Source organism: Triturus cristatus, chromosome 6, assembly GCF_964204655.1.
Source record: "Triturus cristatus chromosome 6, aTriCri1.1, whole genome shotgun sequence".
In the NCBI taxonomy this organism is placed as follows: domain Eukaryota; kingdom Metazoa; phylum Chordata; class Amphibia; order Caudata; family Salamandridae; genus Triturus; species Triturus cristatus.
The window spans coordinates 48,382,908-48,401,849 of NC_140589.1; the positions used below are offsets into that span (position 1 = coordinate 48,382,908).

At 45.4% G+C, this 18,942-nt stretch overlaps 1 protein-coding gene across 1 annotated transcript in view; it reads right to left on the reverse strand.

The window, feature by feature from the left end:
* Positions 1-18,942, reverse strand: part of GLP1R (glucagon like peptide 1 receptor) — a 1,134,570-nt gene that overhangs the window by 1,004,670 nt on the left and 110,958 nt on the right. The window contains exon 3 of the mRNA XM_085609494.1: positions 6,834-6,941. Within this exon, the coding sequence (XP_085465620.1) occupies positions 6,834-6,941 (108 nt within the window). The remainder of the gene's footprint in view (positions 1-6,833; positions 6,942-18,942) is intronic.

An 18,942-nucleotide genomic window follows, 5' to 3' on the forward strand; every position in this document is an offset into this window, starting at 1 on the left:
GGGCATCCCCCTCATGGTCTGCTCCCTCCTGGGCTGTGGGAACCAAGGGGGCTGGCCTCCTGCGCTCCCTGCCCCTTCTCTCTAAGGCAGGGATCTGGGCCATACTCTCAGGCTCCAGATCATTCTCAACACCCTCCTTGGCTGCCATGGACCGAGTGGTAGCACACGCCCACTCAGGCAGACCCAACATTTCCAAGTGAGATTTCCTCTCCACCGTAGCCCACAGGGAGTTCTCTAAATCATTGCCCAACAGACAGTCTACAGGGATGGTGGGCCTCACAGACACCTGAAAAGTTCCTGAGACCCCCCCCACTCAAAGAGAACCCGAGCCACCTCACATTGGCTCTCTGAGTTGTCTGCGGACACTACTGGGTAGAATGCATGGGGAACAACCTGCTCTTTGGACACCAACCGGGAGCTGACAGCAGTTACGCTGGCTCCTATGTCCCTTAGAGCCTCCACTCTATGGCCATTGATGGTCACCCACTGCCTGTACTTTTTAGTGTTATCAGGCAGTGCAGGCTTAGAGACCATCTCAAAGTCTCATAGTGAGACAGGGGTCAATTCTACTGGATCCCACCCACCTTGGGCACCCATCTCCTCCCCTCCCAGGGCTACACTAGCAAGCTGGCGGGTGGTGCACGGGGTGGTGCAGGAGCATCCCTTTGAGGACACTGTGGATCAAAGTATCTGTGGCCCACTTGACCACACTTAAAACAAGTAAGGGCCCCCCTCTGAACAGGCCTACCTGTTGGGGGCACTGGCTTCTTATCCTGGGGAGGCTGGGATACCACTGCTTGGTTCCCTTGGGAATTACTTTGGGGCCCTCTGTAGAACTCCCTTGGTTTACCCCTGTCCCCCCCACCTCTCTGCTGGGGACCGTGCCCACCTTTGGCGAAGTCTCCCACTGGACCCTTGCGAACCCGGGTGCTCACCCAGCGGTCCACCTCTTCAGCAAGCTTCCTAGGGTTAGTTCGCTTGCAATCGATCAGGTGCTGGCGTAGCTCAGGAAAACAGTTACTAGATAAATGCTCCCATGCAATCAAATCATAAAGCTGCTCAAAAGTTTCTACTTTGCTACCTTTTACCTAGCACTCCATTGCGCTGCAAAAAAAAGACACATATTCAACCCACGTGGTACCCTCTAGCTTCTTTCAGGTCCTAAATCTCTGCCTATACATCTCAGGAGTCAAACCATAGCGGGTAATCAAAGCTTCTTTCATGTAAGCATAAACCATCCTACTTTCTAGGGGCAGGTCCAACAAGGTATCCCTGTCCTCACTCACAAAGCGTCCCCACAACCCCACTCCCCAATCCTTCTCAGGGACCCGGTGGGACACCATGGCTAATTCGTAGGCGGCAAACCATTGCCCAATATCTTCACTTTTATGGCAATCCTTAATAACCTCCTTGGGTATATGCACTCTACTCTCAGTATGCACTACTGGTATGCTGCCACCAGAGGGGGAGATCTCTACACTCTTTGCTTTAATCTCCAACTCCCTCAATATTCTCTCATGCTCAAGTTTCACTTTCATCATTTCAAATTCTACCTTCTTATTCTCTAGGTCCCTCTGACCATCCATTTTGAGCTTAGCCATCTCCATATTATGCCGCCTATCTCTCTCCCTGTCCTCCATTTCTTCTGGAGTCAGACCTCTTGAGGACACACTAGTGCCCGGGCTGGAAACTGCTTTATCTCCCACCAAATCTACCACTTCATCCTGCTGCTCTCCTGCATTCTCTTCCCCCTCCACAGGCTCTCTCATATTCCTAGGGGCATCCCTGGCTTCTAACCAGGCCTTCAGTGCCTTGTAATACTCTTCCCTTCTAGTGAGACCTGTGATAGGGACTGTGAAGCGTTTGCAAAAATATTTGAGCTGCTTGGCGTTGTAGGTTTCTAATTTCTCTTCTTCCCAGGAGAGATCTTCAGAGGCATTGGATCTGGGCTTGCCCATTGTAGCAATAACTGGCAATAATAATCAAAAATAGAATCAAAACCTCAAAAACGTACGTGGTTATGTTATGGTCTGCACTCACTAGTAGTGTACACAATAATTACTGTATGCAATCATAAATGCAAGTCCAGATCCTCACCGCTGACCGCCAATGTTAGAAATGGGGGTCTCTAGTTGGCAATGGCTGGCCACTGTCCAAGTAGGGACCCTTCTTCCTAAGTCAGAGTAAGTGGGCTGCACCCTTTGATAACCCCTTCTGAACCCTGTGGTAACGTAGCACGAGCAGCTAGGCTTATCTCAGAGGCAGTGTGAGAAGCATTTATGACCATACACAGTAACACAGTGAGGACACCACACAAGTAGTTATAAAAAATAAGTATCTTTTTATATAGAGTTAACACAAGACCAATAACAGTAAAAATCCACAATACTAGGAAAATAGGGTTACTCTTAAAATGCTGCAAAAATAGTTCAAAGTGTGCAAAGAGGAGTTCAGTTCAAGGCAGTGGTCTCTGCGACCCTTTTACTCACAAACTACCTGGATTCTGTAGCAAAGCAACCAAAATGTCGCTAAGAAGTTGTAGCGATGATTTTCCTCACACATGACCAGCGATGCGTTGAATCCTTGCTGCAAGGGAGGATGATGCGCTGATCTGTGTGCAGGACAAAGCGACAAACTTCTACACGCTAAGCCGGCGATGCGTTGAAATCCTTCCCGCGAAGGGAGGATGATGCGCCAAGCCTGTTGCGTGTGCGATCTTGTTGCGATGAAAAGAAATGGCGCTCCGCTAGGGGGCGACGATCCTGATGCGATGCGATGAAAATGGTGAACGCTCGGCGTCCGCGCTGCGATGTCGTGAAGCGATGAACTCGATGTGATGATATTTGGTTAGCGAGCACTTGGAGTCCCGCAAACATGCGATGCGATAATCTTCGGGTTAGCGAGCATTTGGCAGCCCGCAAACGTGTGATGCGAGGATCTCCGGTAGCGAGCACTCAGCAGCAGCATGATGATTTTCCTTACGCTCTTAAGCTGCGGCGGCTCACTAACGGGTGTTAGCGACGATTTTCAGCACTCTCTTCTCCACAGTAGAACTAGAGGCCCTGGAACTCACAGGAGTCTCACCAGCAGATAGAAATCATGGCTGGGAGGAAACAGGAGGCTGGTGGTGGAGTCTGATGTGCCTGAGACTTCAGCAGGAGGCTATCTCTCTTCTAGCCCTTGGGTGATTGCTGTAGCAAAAATGAAAGTTCCTTCAAAGTCCCTTTTCTCTTCTTCCCAGTCTGGTAGTAACCACTGCAGGCCAGTCCAAGAAACAGCACACAAGCACAAGGACAGTCCTCTCCTGCAGATTCCTTCATTTACACGGACAGAGGTTCTTCTTGTTGTCCAGGAGCAATACAAATTGTAGGGGTTTCAGCACAGATATTTATACCCCAAAAGTCTTTGTTCTCAGAAGCTACAAGTCACTGAACCCAGCCAGAACCAGTTCTGCCCAGCCCTGGAGCACTTTGTTTACCAGGCTGCATCCTTCCTTTCAGAAAGAGGGGGTCTGCCATCAGACGCACAGTGGGAGGTGGACCCAGCATTTACCTTGCCAGGCACAGCCCTATTCAGGTCAAGGAGCTACCCCTCCCCATTTGCCAATGCAGATCTCTCTATTCAACCCAGGTCTGACTCAGCCTGCCCTGTCCCTCCAAAACCAGACAGCCAATACACATAACAGCAGAGCACACTGGAAGGCTTAGGCAAGAAAATACCTACTTTCTAAAAGTGGTATTTTCAAACACAGAATATAAAAATAAACTTCGCTAAAAGATGTATTTTAATATTTTGAGTCCAGGCATACTAAATTCGTTTTTCTACCATGTTCTTTGGGTCAGTTAGGGCTATAGAATGTAATAGCCAAACCTCCCATTCTGGCCTATGGAGAACAGGTAGCCTTACAGTAGTGAAAAACGAAATTGGGTGTAATTCACTACCAGGACATGCTACACACACCAGGGCATGTCCTACCTTACACATAAAATGCACCCTACCAGAGGGGTGGCATACATGATGCCAAGGGAAGGTTCAGGGGCTGGGAAGTGGGTGCACTTCACAGCCAAGATGGCAGTTCTGGACTGCACGCAGACTCTGCAGTGGCAGGTCTGAGACACACTTTACAAGCTGCTTCTGTGGGTGGCGCAAACCAGCGCTGCAGGCCCACCAGCAGCATTTGGTTTACCAGCCCTGGGCACACACAGGCCACGCTACTAGGGACTAACAGGTAAACCAAATAAGCCAATCATGGATATACCAATTCACATGTCATATTTACACAGGGAGCATTCGCGCTGTGGCACTGATTGGCAGTGGCACAGCGCCCAGGGCATCTATTACCAGCAAAACCAGAGGAGACAACAGCGAAAAATGGAAGGGAGACCCACACCAATGGTGCCAGGTCTAACACTCACCAATTATTATCTACAGATTTTAACAACAAAAAATGTGTTTCTAGCTCAAATAGATTAAAAGTTACTAAAACTGTGGCTCTATGTGTTCCCGCTCAGTGGAAGGCCCTTCGCAAAAGATTACTATGTTTCAGTTTCTTTTTGCTGCATTTGGTTGTTAAGCAGGTACTAATGAGGTGAAATGTTTGCCCAGACAGTGGTAACATGAGTAAAACTGAAAAAATAATGGCGCAATACAATCACAAAATGTGCCTCGGTATGCCGCATAATTTGCCTTTTTTTTAACGCATAATTTAGCCAACGCTCCACATAATTTGGTTCCCCCTGCGGCTTCATTTCAAGTGGCATTGAGTATAAATAACACCAACAATCAAAGAGCACATGGCAAAACAGCTGAGTAGGTTAACCGCTTGCTGCAGAGATCTGCAGTGTTAGCTGGTTACAAATTAAAATATTTGCACAGTCTACTCAGCCTTTTATCTTTCAAGTTAAAAAGGAGTGCCTTTGTGTTGAGTAATATTGACCGATTATCTAAGCCCGAGGCACAATTTAATTAGCGATGTATGTTTTGTAAGTGGGCGTATAGAGTGCAAACGTAGCCGTAGAACATCACAGCGCGGTACAATAGTTGTCTGGGTACATTTGAGTGGTAATTTATATAGAGCTGCCAAGGTTAGAAAATAAATGATGGCAATTTGTCTTTTTTCACTATTTCCAGACCATAATAAGACCGCAACCTGTATTTTGTGGTGAGAAAACAAAAAACGAATTTCAGATTGACGTGATGGAAAAATAAGCCTCTTGGCACCATATATGTTTTTTATGTGTGGCGTGCTATTAGCCACTTGTTTGCACTGCTTGAAAACAAATGAAATGTGTTAATTATAAACCAATTACCTGACACAGTTATTTTATTTCCTAGGCACCAGAGCAGCCGACACACACAGTCCGTCCCCCACGTGCCAAGAAAGAGGGTGGTGCTATGTGCAAGTAGTCACCGTCACTGGCTGCTTCATAAAGAACCGCTCGGGGACTGGCCAAAATTGATTCCCAGGGCCATCATTGGTAGCGCTTTCCCGCTTCAAGATTGATGGCCCTGGGGACCCACACAGTGGTACCGCCGGCCCGCTCCACACACCACTATGCTAGGGTGCGCAGCATGTACAAGCAGGTGCGCTTGCACTCACATACAGGTGCTGCTGTGTTCAAATTAAAAAAAAAATTCCCCCTTTTGCTACCCTAGCCCTTTTGCCGCCCTAGGCGGCTGCCTAGTTTTGCCTAATGGTAGAAGCGGCCCTGCCGACACCCCAGCTGGGAGGAGGGTTCAGTGAGTTAAGTGTTCACTGCAGACAAAATGAAATATTTCAGAGGTTATAGGTTTGAATCCTGGAAAAGAAGAATTTTTAAATTCTCTGGTTGTTAAAATGAATAATATAAACTGGGTAATAACAGCATTTGTTATTTTAAAGTGTGATATTTAGGTCTATAAAAGCAAGCTATAATGGTATCATCCACAAGAATGAAACATTTAAGCCCTCTGTAGCGCCCTCGTATCCCTCCCTAAATGTATGCAATGCTGCCGGTTATCCTGTCACCATCCTCAGTGACATTATTGTCATACAGATTTAAAAAAGTACTTGGTGTCCCGGCAGCCAGGCATCCTTCCCTTCTCCTTCCCATATATCCTAATAATACATGGCACCCTGCTCCTCTCCCCTGCATCTCATTGCATCCTCCTTCCCTCAGTCTCTGAGAGTGCTGCACCCACTCTCTTCCAGTTAGACGGCAGGCACCGTGCTGAGACCGAGCGGCCGGGGCGCTCTCAATTCTACCATCAATGTCCTATTTGAAGCTTCAGTCCTCATCCAGTTGCATGTCAGATTATTGTTAGCAAAAGTACTGTCTGGCAGAAATACTGTGTCCTAGATAAATATTGTCCTGTTGACAGTACATTTCCCATCATTATCTTTCAAGCAATTTTCAAGACACTCTGTTTCTATCAGACAATGTTTTGGTTACAATATTCTGGTACGACGCCCCCCAGTCACAACATAGAAAATCTACATGTGAGACAGATCAGGCGTGTGGTTCGTTAACAACATTCTGTTTACAACCTGCCAATAAGGAACATATGGAAATCCATCTGTAGCAAATTGGTGCAAATACAGAAATGCCACCGGATCCACTGAGCAGTTCTTGGTATCTGGTCTAAGTCAAAGCGAGCTTTCTTCAGCCATGGGTCATTCCAGGCTGGCTATGGCTAACCTGCTGCAGCCAAGACTGGTTTGTCTTGATATCCATTCTGCACGTGACACAAGTAGGGTTGGCGGAGATGACGATAATCACATCTTGTGGTACAAATGCAAACCCAAAAAGCCCATGGTGCAAATAGCTGGGTGAGGTTGTGAAATAGACCCTTACCTGTGTTGGCCCAGGGCAGGTACCAAGGGCAGCTGACATTCACGTAGGTCCCGGGCACCCCGTCAGGCCAGCAGGCATAATCATCAAATGTCCTGTTACAGAACCTGCCTGCGGGGAAGAAACAGTGGATAGTACATGAGAATCTATCATGGAGACAGTAAAGTTTTAATATGGAGGTTAAAATTAAGGAAAATACATCATTAACAATATTTGCAAAGTGGGCTGCTGGGAAAGAAGCAGGTTGAAGATAGGATTCTCTGTCTGTCCATCTCAGTCACCGCCCTAGGTCCCCACATTGTGGTTCTCATTGTCCCAGAGGGGTATCCGCTTCTGGCCTCTCACAGACATCCCTCATCTAGAGGCCTTCAGCTCAAGAATCACTCTTCAAACCATGAATATTTACTGGAGATGAAACCTGAGAAATTGGAATGGCTCTTTTTGGCAGCTGATCTGCCCACCTCTACCTTGGCGATACCCATCATGGTGCACGCGCGATTAGGAAAGTCAGCTACCTCCTATTCTACATGGGATGTAGGAACACACTAGCACTAAATGAACTTCAACTCAGGAAACAACACACCAAAAAGCTAAAGCACATGAGGCGGCTGAAACATGGATTTTTTTAACCCACTTCGTACTTTGATGCAGAATAAACCATCATATTTACAAAAGGTCCATATGACTGCTACTAAAAATACTCTGGTATATGGAACCGTATTGTACGGTTTCCACTTTTTCCAGTACGAGCTGTGCGTTTGTGGGACAACGTAAACATTGGGATTGGTGCCAGACTGGTTTTATGCACCCCCCCATTATATGTTGGCCTATAGACCTACCCCTAAACCCAGTAAGGTAACAAATGGTTTGGGCCACCGCAGAACATGACAACCTTGAGCCCTCCCAGGAATTGTCGTAACAGAACTTTCGCTCAGTCACTCCTGTTCTCTCAGAGAGATATACACGAAATACCCAAAGCGGTATTTTCAATATTTATTGAACCATCGTGATTCTTGTATAAAATATATGAACTACACTGATTAATAGACAGAAGCAGGTAAAAGCAGATAAAATTGATTAGCAAAATGGTGAACAAAATGAACAATTCTACCATTGTGCTAAAACAATGTATATAGGCTGGCATCTAAGTACTGTAAATAGTGTACCCCTATTACACGTTCCCTAACCTAGTTGTCTAGGGTGGGTGTTCTGCCAAGTAGCCCCTATTGGATAATCTAACCCCCATTACCTGAAGGCAAAGTATGTCGGTCCCCCATCTTGGGCATGAATTTGACATCCCTCCCCGCAGAGAGAGAAACAGGAATCAGCTGAGCTGAACCTTCAACACAGCTGCCACCTCGTAACAACAGCAGAGTGCTCCTCTGATCAGGTACAGCAGTATGTGTGTATTTATAACAACAGTGCTCCTTCCTCTGTGTCGGCACTCCAGCTGAGCCGACATTGTTGATTGTCCATTTAATAACAATGTCGCCTTTATGGGCAAATAATAACATTTGGACAATGTGTTTGAGGCCTTGTACGAAATTTTCAAGGTGTCGTGATAATGTACTTTTGAAGTGGTTTTGTAAGCAAGGTGGTTTCAGAAAAACGAATCCTGCACTGTAATACAGGCAAAAGTGTGTTAAAAGTCTTCTTGTGAAAGAGAAGGGAACTTAGAAAAAGTGTACATGTTAAAATGGCAGTGTTTCTTCCCGGGTCTAACTGAGCCATGTGACAACACCGCAGCAGCACCTCCTCTTGAGGAACTCAGAGGAAGGGACGGTGTGCACAGGCCCCTTCCTGGAGAAGACACAGGGCCTAAGATGGGGAAAAGCAGTCAAACAACAACAAATACTGATATTATGACCTGCATTTTGCGCCAATTAACTGTATATTAGTATCTTTTTTATAATTACACCACCACTTAGAAATTCACCTAGTTTACTTAAAATGTTAATTAAAAATTCAAAACTAATGCAAAAATGTCAGCTACCGCTCCTTCGGAGAATGCCACCTCAAGAAATGGTCACACTACAATCTTCAGAATCTAATTAGTGATGTGTACGGTTTGTGTTTGTTAATTTGGAGCTTCTTATGTGATGTGATGAACTTTAAGTTCCTAATGTCGGTCGCACTCCTTATTAATCCTTAAAGTTAAACTCGCTTTAAATCTCTTCGGGTGCTGTGGGATCCTATCTCCTGATCAAAGAGATGTCCATATATGTAGAGAGTTGATCCTTCACCCCTGGAAGGTATATCCCATATAGCACTCCTCTTGCTTTTCGTTTCCTTAAATAAACGTAATCAGATTTGAATGTTCAAGCGTGATTATTTAATCGTGTAGTGTACACTTTCATACTCAAATTCATTGTAACAAAGTCTTCTGTATTCACACATGATTACTGAACCCATAGGTGGTTTGTGGTGTCACAGGGTAATAAGTCCCCAATGCATTTCGGGGCGTGCCCTTCTTCAGGGGATTCTCCCTGTAAACAGAAATACAGTCTCTTACTCACTTCAGAGCTAGAATGCGCAAACTGAAAAGTAAAACGGGTCTGTGGTGTGTTACACATGCAGTAACAGAGCTGGTATGTATACGTGTTGGTCTCACATCAGATTCACTAAGAAAGTGAAATACATAAGGTAACTCAACGTGCAGTTACTTTATCAAAAACGTAAAGCATCGATCAATCGTTAGCACCAAAATGAGATTAAATAAAATACACCGCCGGTTTGTGCTACCATTCATAATTTCGTTTGCGTGTTCAAATGCCCAAGATTAAAACGCGAGAAACCTGAAAGTAAAATTACGGTACCAAATTATAAAACGTCCGTAAGTAATTGCTATGTGAATTTCAAAGTGCTCCCCAATGCGTATTGTTGCAGTGAAATGAAAACAAAATTTTAAACATAGAGAACGAAACCATACACCCAGGTGTACAATGTGATAATCGTTCGCAGTAGTGATCATACTATATATCCACTAAAAATAGCAATTGCAATAGTCCAAGCGGTCTAACCTGATTACACCCGCCGTACGGCAAACTGTCTCCCGCGTACCATGTTCGAACTTCGGAAGTGACGGATGTCTCTCCCGGAAGTGCATGAAATAGCGCTCGTGTCCCCGCGTTATAAACATAGAAGATAGACCCTGAGATTACGTGCTGTGACACTGCCTACGAAATCGATGTAAATAAAGAAATGTCAACAATAGATAACACGATATATTAGTGCACATTATTGATGTGAATGAAAAATCTGTGGATAAAGTCTCATTTGTTAAAAAAATGTGTAAACCGTTATTAACGAGTGGTAAACATAATCCTTGTTAACAAAAGTTACATTTCAACACATATCATCTGGTATGTATGCCAGCACAGAAATACGAGATAAGGTAACTATTGGAACCATATGATTGATTAAAGGTAACAATTAAATTCCACACGGTCATTTAGGCCTTTTGGATGTAGTGAGTCCAGTTTATAAATCCAAAATAGTTCTCTCTGTAAAAGGAATTTTCTGTTGTCTTGCCCTTCTTGAGCTTGGACTTGTTCCAAAATTAGAAACCGGGGCTGACTAATATTGTGTTTTAGTTTATTGAAATGTACTGCAACGGCCGATTTGGGGTTATTTAATCTGATATTGCTGTTATGTTCTGTCATGCGAGTCTTCATTTTCCGTTCAGTTTTTCCCACGTAGGTAAGTCCGCAAGGACACTTTAAAAGGTACACCACGAAGTTTGTATCACAGGTCGCTGTAACATATAGATTGATCGGAATACCCTGTGTCGGATGTCTCAAAATGGTGTCTTTTATGATATTGTTGCAACTTGCGCAATTCAAACATGGAATAGTGCCCTTATATTTATCTTTTGGAGTGCTCTTTTTTCGCTTTAACATTTGTTGTAAATTTGTGGTGCGTTGGTATGCAAATATTGGGTTTTGCTCAAAGATGCCATTAAAGTCTGTTTCAGCTTGTAACATTGGCCAATATTTTTTGATGATATGTTTGATTTTTTTGCTTTTCGTTGAATACTTTGACACAAATACATTTCGTTCTTGTTGTAAGTCAGGGTTCTTGCCTTTCAACAGTTCATGTCTACCTTTTTTAGATACTCTTTCACTAGCTTGATGTAAGATAATGTCTGGGTATGCTCGTTGTCTAAATTTCGTCATTACTTTGTCTTTGTTTTCTTGATACAGTTCTTCAGTAGACGATATTCTCCTGATCCTAAGTAATTGTGAGTATGGTAGATGTTGTTTCAAAGTCATTTGGTGGAATCTTGAAAAGTGAAGCAGGTTATTTCTATCTGTACTTTTTGTGTAGACTGAGGTAACCAGCTTCTGATCTATAATCATCACTTCAACGTCTAAGAAGGCGATCTTTTGGGTATCCATTGTGTGTGTAAATTGGATACGGTCATCAATGTTGTTCAACAACTGGATTGCTTCCAGTAGTTCTTGTTGTACACCTTTCCAAATTAGGAATATCTCGTCTATATATCGTAAAAATATGATAGTATTGTCTGACCAATTTTTCTGAGAAAGAATGTGTATTGATTCAAAGTGATGCATGAACAAATTAGCATACGCAGGAGCTGCGCAATTACCCATTGAAGTGCCGTTCAGTTGAGTGAAAAATTGATTGTTCCATGTGAAATAGCTGTGATACAAAGTAAAGTGCATCAGTTCCATTAAGAAAATGTTTAAGTTGTTGTCTTTATCGCTTCTTAAAAGAAAGTATTCCAATGCCTGAAGGCCCAAGTTGTGTGGAATTGAGGTATATAATGACTTCACATCTATTGTGCATAGGGTGTAATCAATGTTTTCTTCCAATTTGATTTTCTCTAGCTTCATTAGAAAATCAGTAGTGTCCTGTAGATATGTAGTCATTTGTTGCACTATTTGTTGTAAATGGCGATCGATGTATTTTCCTATGGGTTCGTGTATGGAATTTCGGGTACTCACAATTGGTCTAAATGGTGGGTTATGTAAGTTTTGTGAATCTTTGCTATCATGTACAGGTAAGGTACACAGGGGTTTTGCTTGATGAGAAATCTTTTATCTCTTTCATTGATTGTTCCAGATTGTAGAGCTTTGTCAATTATGGAAACTAGAACTTCTTTAAAAGCTGTAGTAGGGGGGAAAGTAGTTGCATGTATACGTTTTCATCTGACACATGCGAGTTGACGTTATCCAGGTAAAATGAGGTGTCAAGGATTACAAGCGCACCTCCTTTATCTGCCTTACAACATGTGATACTTTTGTTGTTTGCAAGATTAGAAATTGCGATGCGTTCTTTAGTGTTCAAGTTGGTGGTATTCGATGTCTTGAGTTTAAAGACATTATGTAATTCTTTTTGTGCAATTGTCTCGAATGTATCTAATATTTTGTGGCTCACAGGTGCTTGGTATGTGCTGTCTGGTTTGAGGTCCATCAGTGTGCCTTGGTTTGTTGGTTCTGTGAACGTACTGACATTCTTGAGAAAATGTTTTAGGTGTAAGGTCCTCATGAACTTGAACAAACACACTTGTGCTTCTAACTCATTGCTTTGGTAAGTGGTTACATATGACAAACCTTTCTGAAGTATCTGAATTTGAAAATTGGATAGCTCTGTTTTAGAAATATTTATTACCAAGTTTTCTGACTCCTGGTTGATTTTGCGATCGGTATTGTGGGATTGGTTGTGTTTTGACCGCCTGGATCGTCGGGTGGGCCTTGGCTTCTTCCTAAAAAAAAGAACCTGTAGCAGAAGATGTTGTGCTCCCATTTTTAGACGTTGTAGGTCGATTGTCTTGTTCAGTTTTGGAATTTTTAGGTATTGGACCTTTAGATTGTGTATTAGGTCGTGGTCTTTGCTGAGAGTCGTCTGATGATGATGTGTCATCGGCAAATCGGTTGCCAAATTGTCGTTGTTGTTTGCGTGATGCATATTCTTCCGTCCAACTGTACACTTCGCCTAATTTATAATCCACGGTGTCCCGTTTAAATTTGCGTCGTTTTCTCTCATTTTTTTCAGTTGTATGTTTCTCCAACTGGATATTGATATCCTCTAGTGTTTTTTGCCACTCGTCCGCTGGCATTTTATCACTAATCTCTTGTTGAAGTTGTACAACTTCTTTCTCAAGTTCTTCCAATGCTTTTGAGAGCACTCCTTATTAATCCTTAAAGTTAAACTCGCTTTAAACCTCTTCGAGTGCTGTGGGATCAGTATGCGCATTCTAGCTCTGAAGTGAGTAAGAGACTGTATTTCTGTTTACAGGGAAAACCCCTGAAGAAGGGCACGCCCCGAAATGCATTGGGGACTTATAACCCTGTGACACCACGAACCACTTATGGGTTCAGTTATCATGTATGAATACAGAAGACTTTGTTACAATGAATTGGAGTATGAAAGTGTACACTACATGATTAAATAATCACGCTTGAACATTCAAATCTGATTACGTTTATTTAAGGAAACGAAAAGCAAGAGGAGTGCTATATGGGATATACCTTCCAGGGGTGAAGGATCAACTCTCTACATATATGGACATCTCTTTGATCAGGAGATAGGATCCCACAGCACCCGAAGAGGTTTAAAGCGAGTTTAACTTTAAGGATTAATAAGGAGTGCGACCGACATTAGAAGCTTCATATTTTTACTGGTTTGATCACATCGGACACGCACCCAACTCATACAATGTCGTATGAAGATATTGCGAACATTACCGGCAACAAAGCCGATACATTTGGTTTCACCAATGAAGACACAAATCAAATATATTCCCTAATCCAAGAGCCAGAATGCGTCTCTACAAGCACAGGATCCATACAATCAAATATCAAACAACTATTATTTGCAGCCAAAAGAGAAATAAACTAGCGGTTACACGCCAGCATACTTCTACGTTATCACAAAGTTCAAAGAATTCCGCGAGGTCTCAGAATACCACTGAAATCGACATTATGTAAGAACAATGTGCGTTTCACAGAACAATGGTATGGGATTCTCAACAAATGCTCCCTTGATCTAATTTTATTGATTATTGAAGAGTTCTCAAAAGCATTGGAAGAACTTGAGAAAGAAGTTGCACAACTACGCAAATTTAAACGGGACACCGTGGATTATAAATTAGGCGAAGTGTACAGTTGGGCGGAAGAATATACATCACGCAAACAACAACGACAATTTGGCAACCGATTTGCTGATGACACATCATCATCAGACGACTCTCAGCAAAGACCACGACCTAATACACAATCTAAAGGTCCAATACCTATAAATTCCAACACTGAACAAGACAATCGACCTACAACGTCTAAAAATGGGAGCACAACATCTTCTGCTACAGGTTCTTTTTTAGGAAGAAGCCAAGGCCCACCCGACGATCCAGGCGGTCAAAACACAACCAATACCACAATACCGATCGCAAAATCAACCAGGAGTCAGAAAACTTGGTAATAAATATTTCTAAATCAGAGCTATCCAATTTTCAAATTCAGACACTTCAGAAAGGTTTGTCATATGTAACCACTTACCAAAGCAATGAGTTAGAAGCACAAGTGTGTTTGTTCAAGTTCATGAGGACCTTACACCTAAAACATTTTTTCAAGAATGTCAGTACGTTCACAGAACCAACAAACCAAGGCACACTGATGGACCTCAAACCAGACAGCACATACCAAGCACCTGTGAGCCACAAAATATTAGATACATTCGAGACAATTGTACAAAAAGAATTACATAATGTCTTTAAACTCAAGACATCGAATACCACCAACTTGAACACTAAAGAACGCATCGCAATTTCTAATCTTGCAAACAACAAAAGTATCACATGTTGTAAGGCAGATAAAGGAGGTGCGCTTGTAATCTTTGACACCTCATTTTACAATCTATATGTTACAGCAACCTGTGATACAAACTTCGTGGTGTACCTTTTAAAGTGTCCTTGCGGACTTACCTACGTGGGAAAAACTGAACGAAAAATGAAGACTCGCATGACAGAACATAAGAGCAATATCAGACTAAATAACCCCAAATCGGCCGTTGCAGTACATTTCAATAAACTCAAACACAATATTAGTCAGCTCCGGTTTCAAATTTTGGAACAAGTCCAAGCTCAAGAAGGGCGAGACAACAGAAAATTCCTTTTACAGAGAGAACTATTTTGGATTTATAAACTGGACTCACTACATCCAAATGGCCTAAATGACCATGTGGAATTTAATTGTTACCTTTAATCAATCATATGGTTCTAATAGTTACCTTATCACGTATTTCTGTGCTGGCATACATACCAGATGATATGTGTTGAAATGTAACTTTTGTTAACAAGGATTATGTTTACCACTCGTTAATAACGGTTTACACATTTTTTTAACAAATGAGACTTTATCCACAGATTTTTCATTCACATCAATAATGTGCACTAATATATCGTGTTATCTATTGTTTTTTTTTTTTTTTTTTTTTTTGAAACCGTTTATTACAGAATCCAAAAAATATACAAAGATGGGCCTACAACCTTCAGGCTGGCCGCTAGCAAACAGAAGGAGCATGTAATACAGACAATAGAAAGCACGCTGCGGCAAAAGGGAATTCACAGGAGTTGAAAGAGGCGTTGGCAGCCACACCATCCGGACCCCACACGACGGTTTCATTTTTATATAAATAACAACAAAAAACAAGTCCACAAGGCAACCCACAGTCGGAAACAACAGCATGTGCTCCCCTAGGGGGGGGGACCCCACCGATTCATAGGAATATCGAGGGGGGAATAGGTCAGGACGGGGACTAAGTAAACTCATTGCCCAGAACCGGGAAGACAAACAGGCTAAGGAGACGGGGCTGGTGACGGATCAGGCAGTAGCGGCGGGGTACAGATTCCCCCACGGTAAGCGTTCCAGGGGCCCCATACTTTCACCCATGTCCCAGGCTTACCTCTCGCAACATACACCACCTTTTCCCGAAACATACACCAATCCATGTTGTCCTTCCACGCCGAGACATTCGGCGACCTCTGGGAACCCCACAGTTGCGCAATGTCACGTTTGGCCACCATATCTCCCAGAGTCGCCCACCACGTCTGCGGCACTGAGTAGTCGGTTGGCTCCCATACATTCAAAAGACATCTCCTCGCCTCAGGCAACAGCGGCACATGCGTAACTACCTGCAAAACCTCATGCACACCACGCCAGAATCGCACCACCTCCGGGCATTCCCACAGAATATGGAGAAAGGTCCCCAAAGAACCACACCCACGCTTACACAACCCGTCCACAGCATAGCCCATACGCATCAGCCTCGGCCCCGTAACATAGACCCTATGGAGTATCTTGAGCTGGACGAAGCGAAGGCGGGCCGGTATGGCCACCTCTTTCGGGGAGGCCACCGCAGACACCCAGTCCTCGTCATCCAGCTCCAATCCATCAGCCCCCCACGCCTCACGAAGGCCGGTCAGCAGTCCCGAACGGTCATTGATGAGCTTTTTGTAAATTAATGAAATCGTGCCGTCCGGGACATGCCCATCTAGCACTCTATCCTCCAGAGGGGAGTACTCCGGGATGGAGGCAACGTCCGGAAATACGGAGCACAACGCATGACGGATCTGCATATAACGAAAGTACTCCCTGTCCTGCAGCTGGAATTCTGTCTGCAGCACATCGAACGTTTTGAATCCCCCCCTCGTCCAGAGATCGCCCACCCTGCTGATGCCTATCATGTCCCACTTCTCAAAGCCCTTCGAGGTCCACAGAGAGCCCAGCCGCTCAGATGCGTATAGTGGCGTCGCCCGGGTCAAGCGATCCTTCCACCCCATCGCCACGTTAGCCGTGTGCCACACCCGTACCATGACCCTCGTGGGGCCCGTCAGCCGCGCGTCATGCGAGCTAGAATAAAGCGCCCGATTATAGTCACCACCCGGCAGTAACATTTTATCCATCTCAAAGGCCGGGTTTAGGGCGGGCCCGTAAAGGCCGTGATTGATCGCAACCAGCTGGGAGGCCCAGTAATATCGCTTGATATCTGGGAGGGCAACCCCCCCGTCGTCCCACGGGAGCGTCAGCTTCGCCAGGGCGATACGCGGCCTACCCTCCCAGAACAGTCGGCGCTGCAAACTCTCCACCTCGCGAAAGTAGCGCGCCGGGACAACGTCCATTGTATTCTGCAAAGCATACAGGAAACGTGGCAGCAACATCATCTTAAACAATGCCGCCCGGCCGAGCGGCGAGAGCGGCAAGCGCCTCCAACGCGCGACGTCCTCCTTCAGGCGCTGGAGGGGGGGAAGCAAGTTCTGGTTATATCGGGCCTCCACGTCCAGGGTAATGAAGACACCCAGGTACCTTAATCCCCGCGGGGCGATCTGGATAGGACAACCCCGCGGAAGGATAGGATTCTCCCCAGAGAGGACATACACACACGATTTAGCCCAGTTGATGACCAGGCCGGAGTTGAGGCCAAATGAGTGCAATACATCAACCAGTACTATCAGTGATTTACGTGGGGAAGCCAGGTACAGAAGAATATCATCAGCATAAAGAGATACGCGGTCCTCATACTCGGGGGTCCATCGGAGACCACGAATAGAAGGTTCCAGGGCAAGCGCGAAGAGGAGCGGTGATAATGGGCAGCTCTGCCGCGTGCCCCTGCCCAGCTCAAACGGAGCTGACACTCTACCGTTCACAACCACCTGCGCCAGCGGTCCCGAGTACAATAATTTCACCCAACCGATGAATCCCGGGCCAAACCCAAACTTCGCCAGTGTCGCCCAAATATATGGCCACTCAAGTGTGTCAAACGCCATAGTGGCGTCCAGGGACGCCAAAATGGCCGGTTCCCGTATAAACGGGACACGCGCGAGCACCCCATGCAAGCGCCGCAGTTAAGCGCAGTGTTGCGATGGGGGATAAAGCCGGACTGATCCTGGTGAATCAAATCGCACACCACGCCAACCAGCCGATTGGCCAACACCTTGGCGAGAATTTTGGGCTCCGCATTCAGCAGCGAAATAGGCCGGTAGGACGTGACCCGGTCCAGCGGCCTCCCCTCCTTGTGAATGACCACGATAGTAGCCAGACGCTGGTCTAGCGGGAGGGAACCCGCCGAACGGGCCGCGAGGAACACCGCACGGAGATGCGGCGCCAGCGTATCCGGTGGCAGCTTGTACAATTCGATGGGAAGACCATTAGGACCCATGGCCTTGCCGGAAGCGACCGAGCGTATGGCGAGGGCAATTTCTTCAGAGGTTGGGGCGGCGTCCAACGACACTCTGTCCTCCTCCGAAAGGGAAGGCAGCGCGATATCCCTAAGCAGGGCATGGGAATCCTCTTCCGAGCGGGAGGACACCGGGGAATACACCCCACGGAAATATTCTGCAAAGCAATCGACTATTTCTTCCGGTTCCGTGACACACACACCATCCAGTTTCTCAATCGACGGGACAACTCGACTCGCTCTCTCCTTTTTATCCAGCCACGCAATCAATTTCCCAGCCTTATCACCCACATCATACAGTCTCCCCTGTTGCTCTCTACTGAGGCCCCTGGCCGCCTCCGTGAGGAGGGCCTTATAGGCCGCCTGCTTGAGTCGGAGAACATGTAATTTGTCATCCGTCACCCCACATTCGAGGTCGCCCTCCAACTCAGTTATTTCAGTTTCAACACGGGTCACCTCCTCCCGCTCGCGCCTCCGGGAATGGGAAATAAGGGACAGGGCATCCCCCCGAATCACCGTCTTAAATGCCTCCCATAGCGAGACCGCAGATGACACCGACCCCACATTATCATCAAAATATCGCTTAAGGGACTTAACCAACTCTGCGCGAATGGTGGGGTCACGCAGGTACCAGGGATTAATCGGGGCCACCCTACCCTCTCCCCTCGGGAGAATATCGAAGTGCAATAAGAGCGGGGAGTGGTCTGAAATACCCCGCGCCAAATGGCGCACCTCCCCGATCCTCCCCGCATGCACCGCCGGCACCAGGACATAGTCTAGTCTTGATAGACTGCCATGGGCCCCGGAATGAAAAGTGTACTGTTTCTGCGTAGGATGTTTCAAACGCCAACAATCCACCAGCCCCAAGGCATCCAATAGGCCAGACAACCACGCTTGGGCACGGGGGAGATCCCTA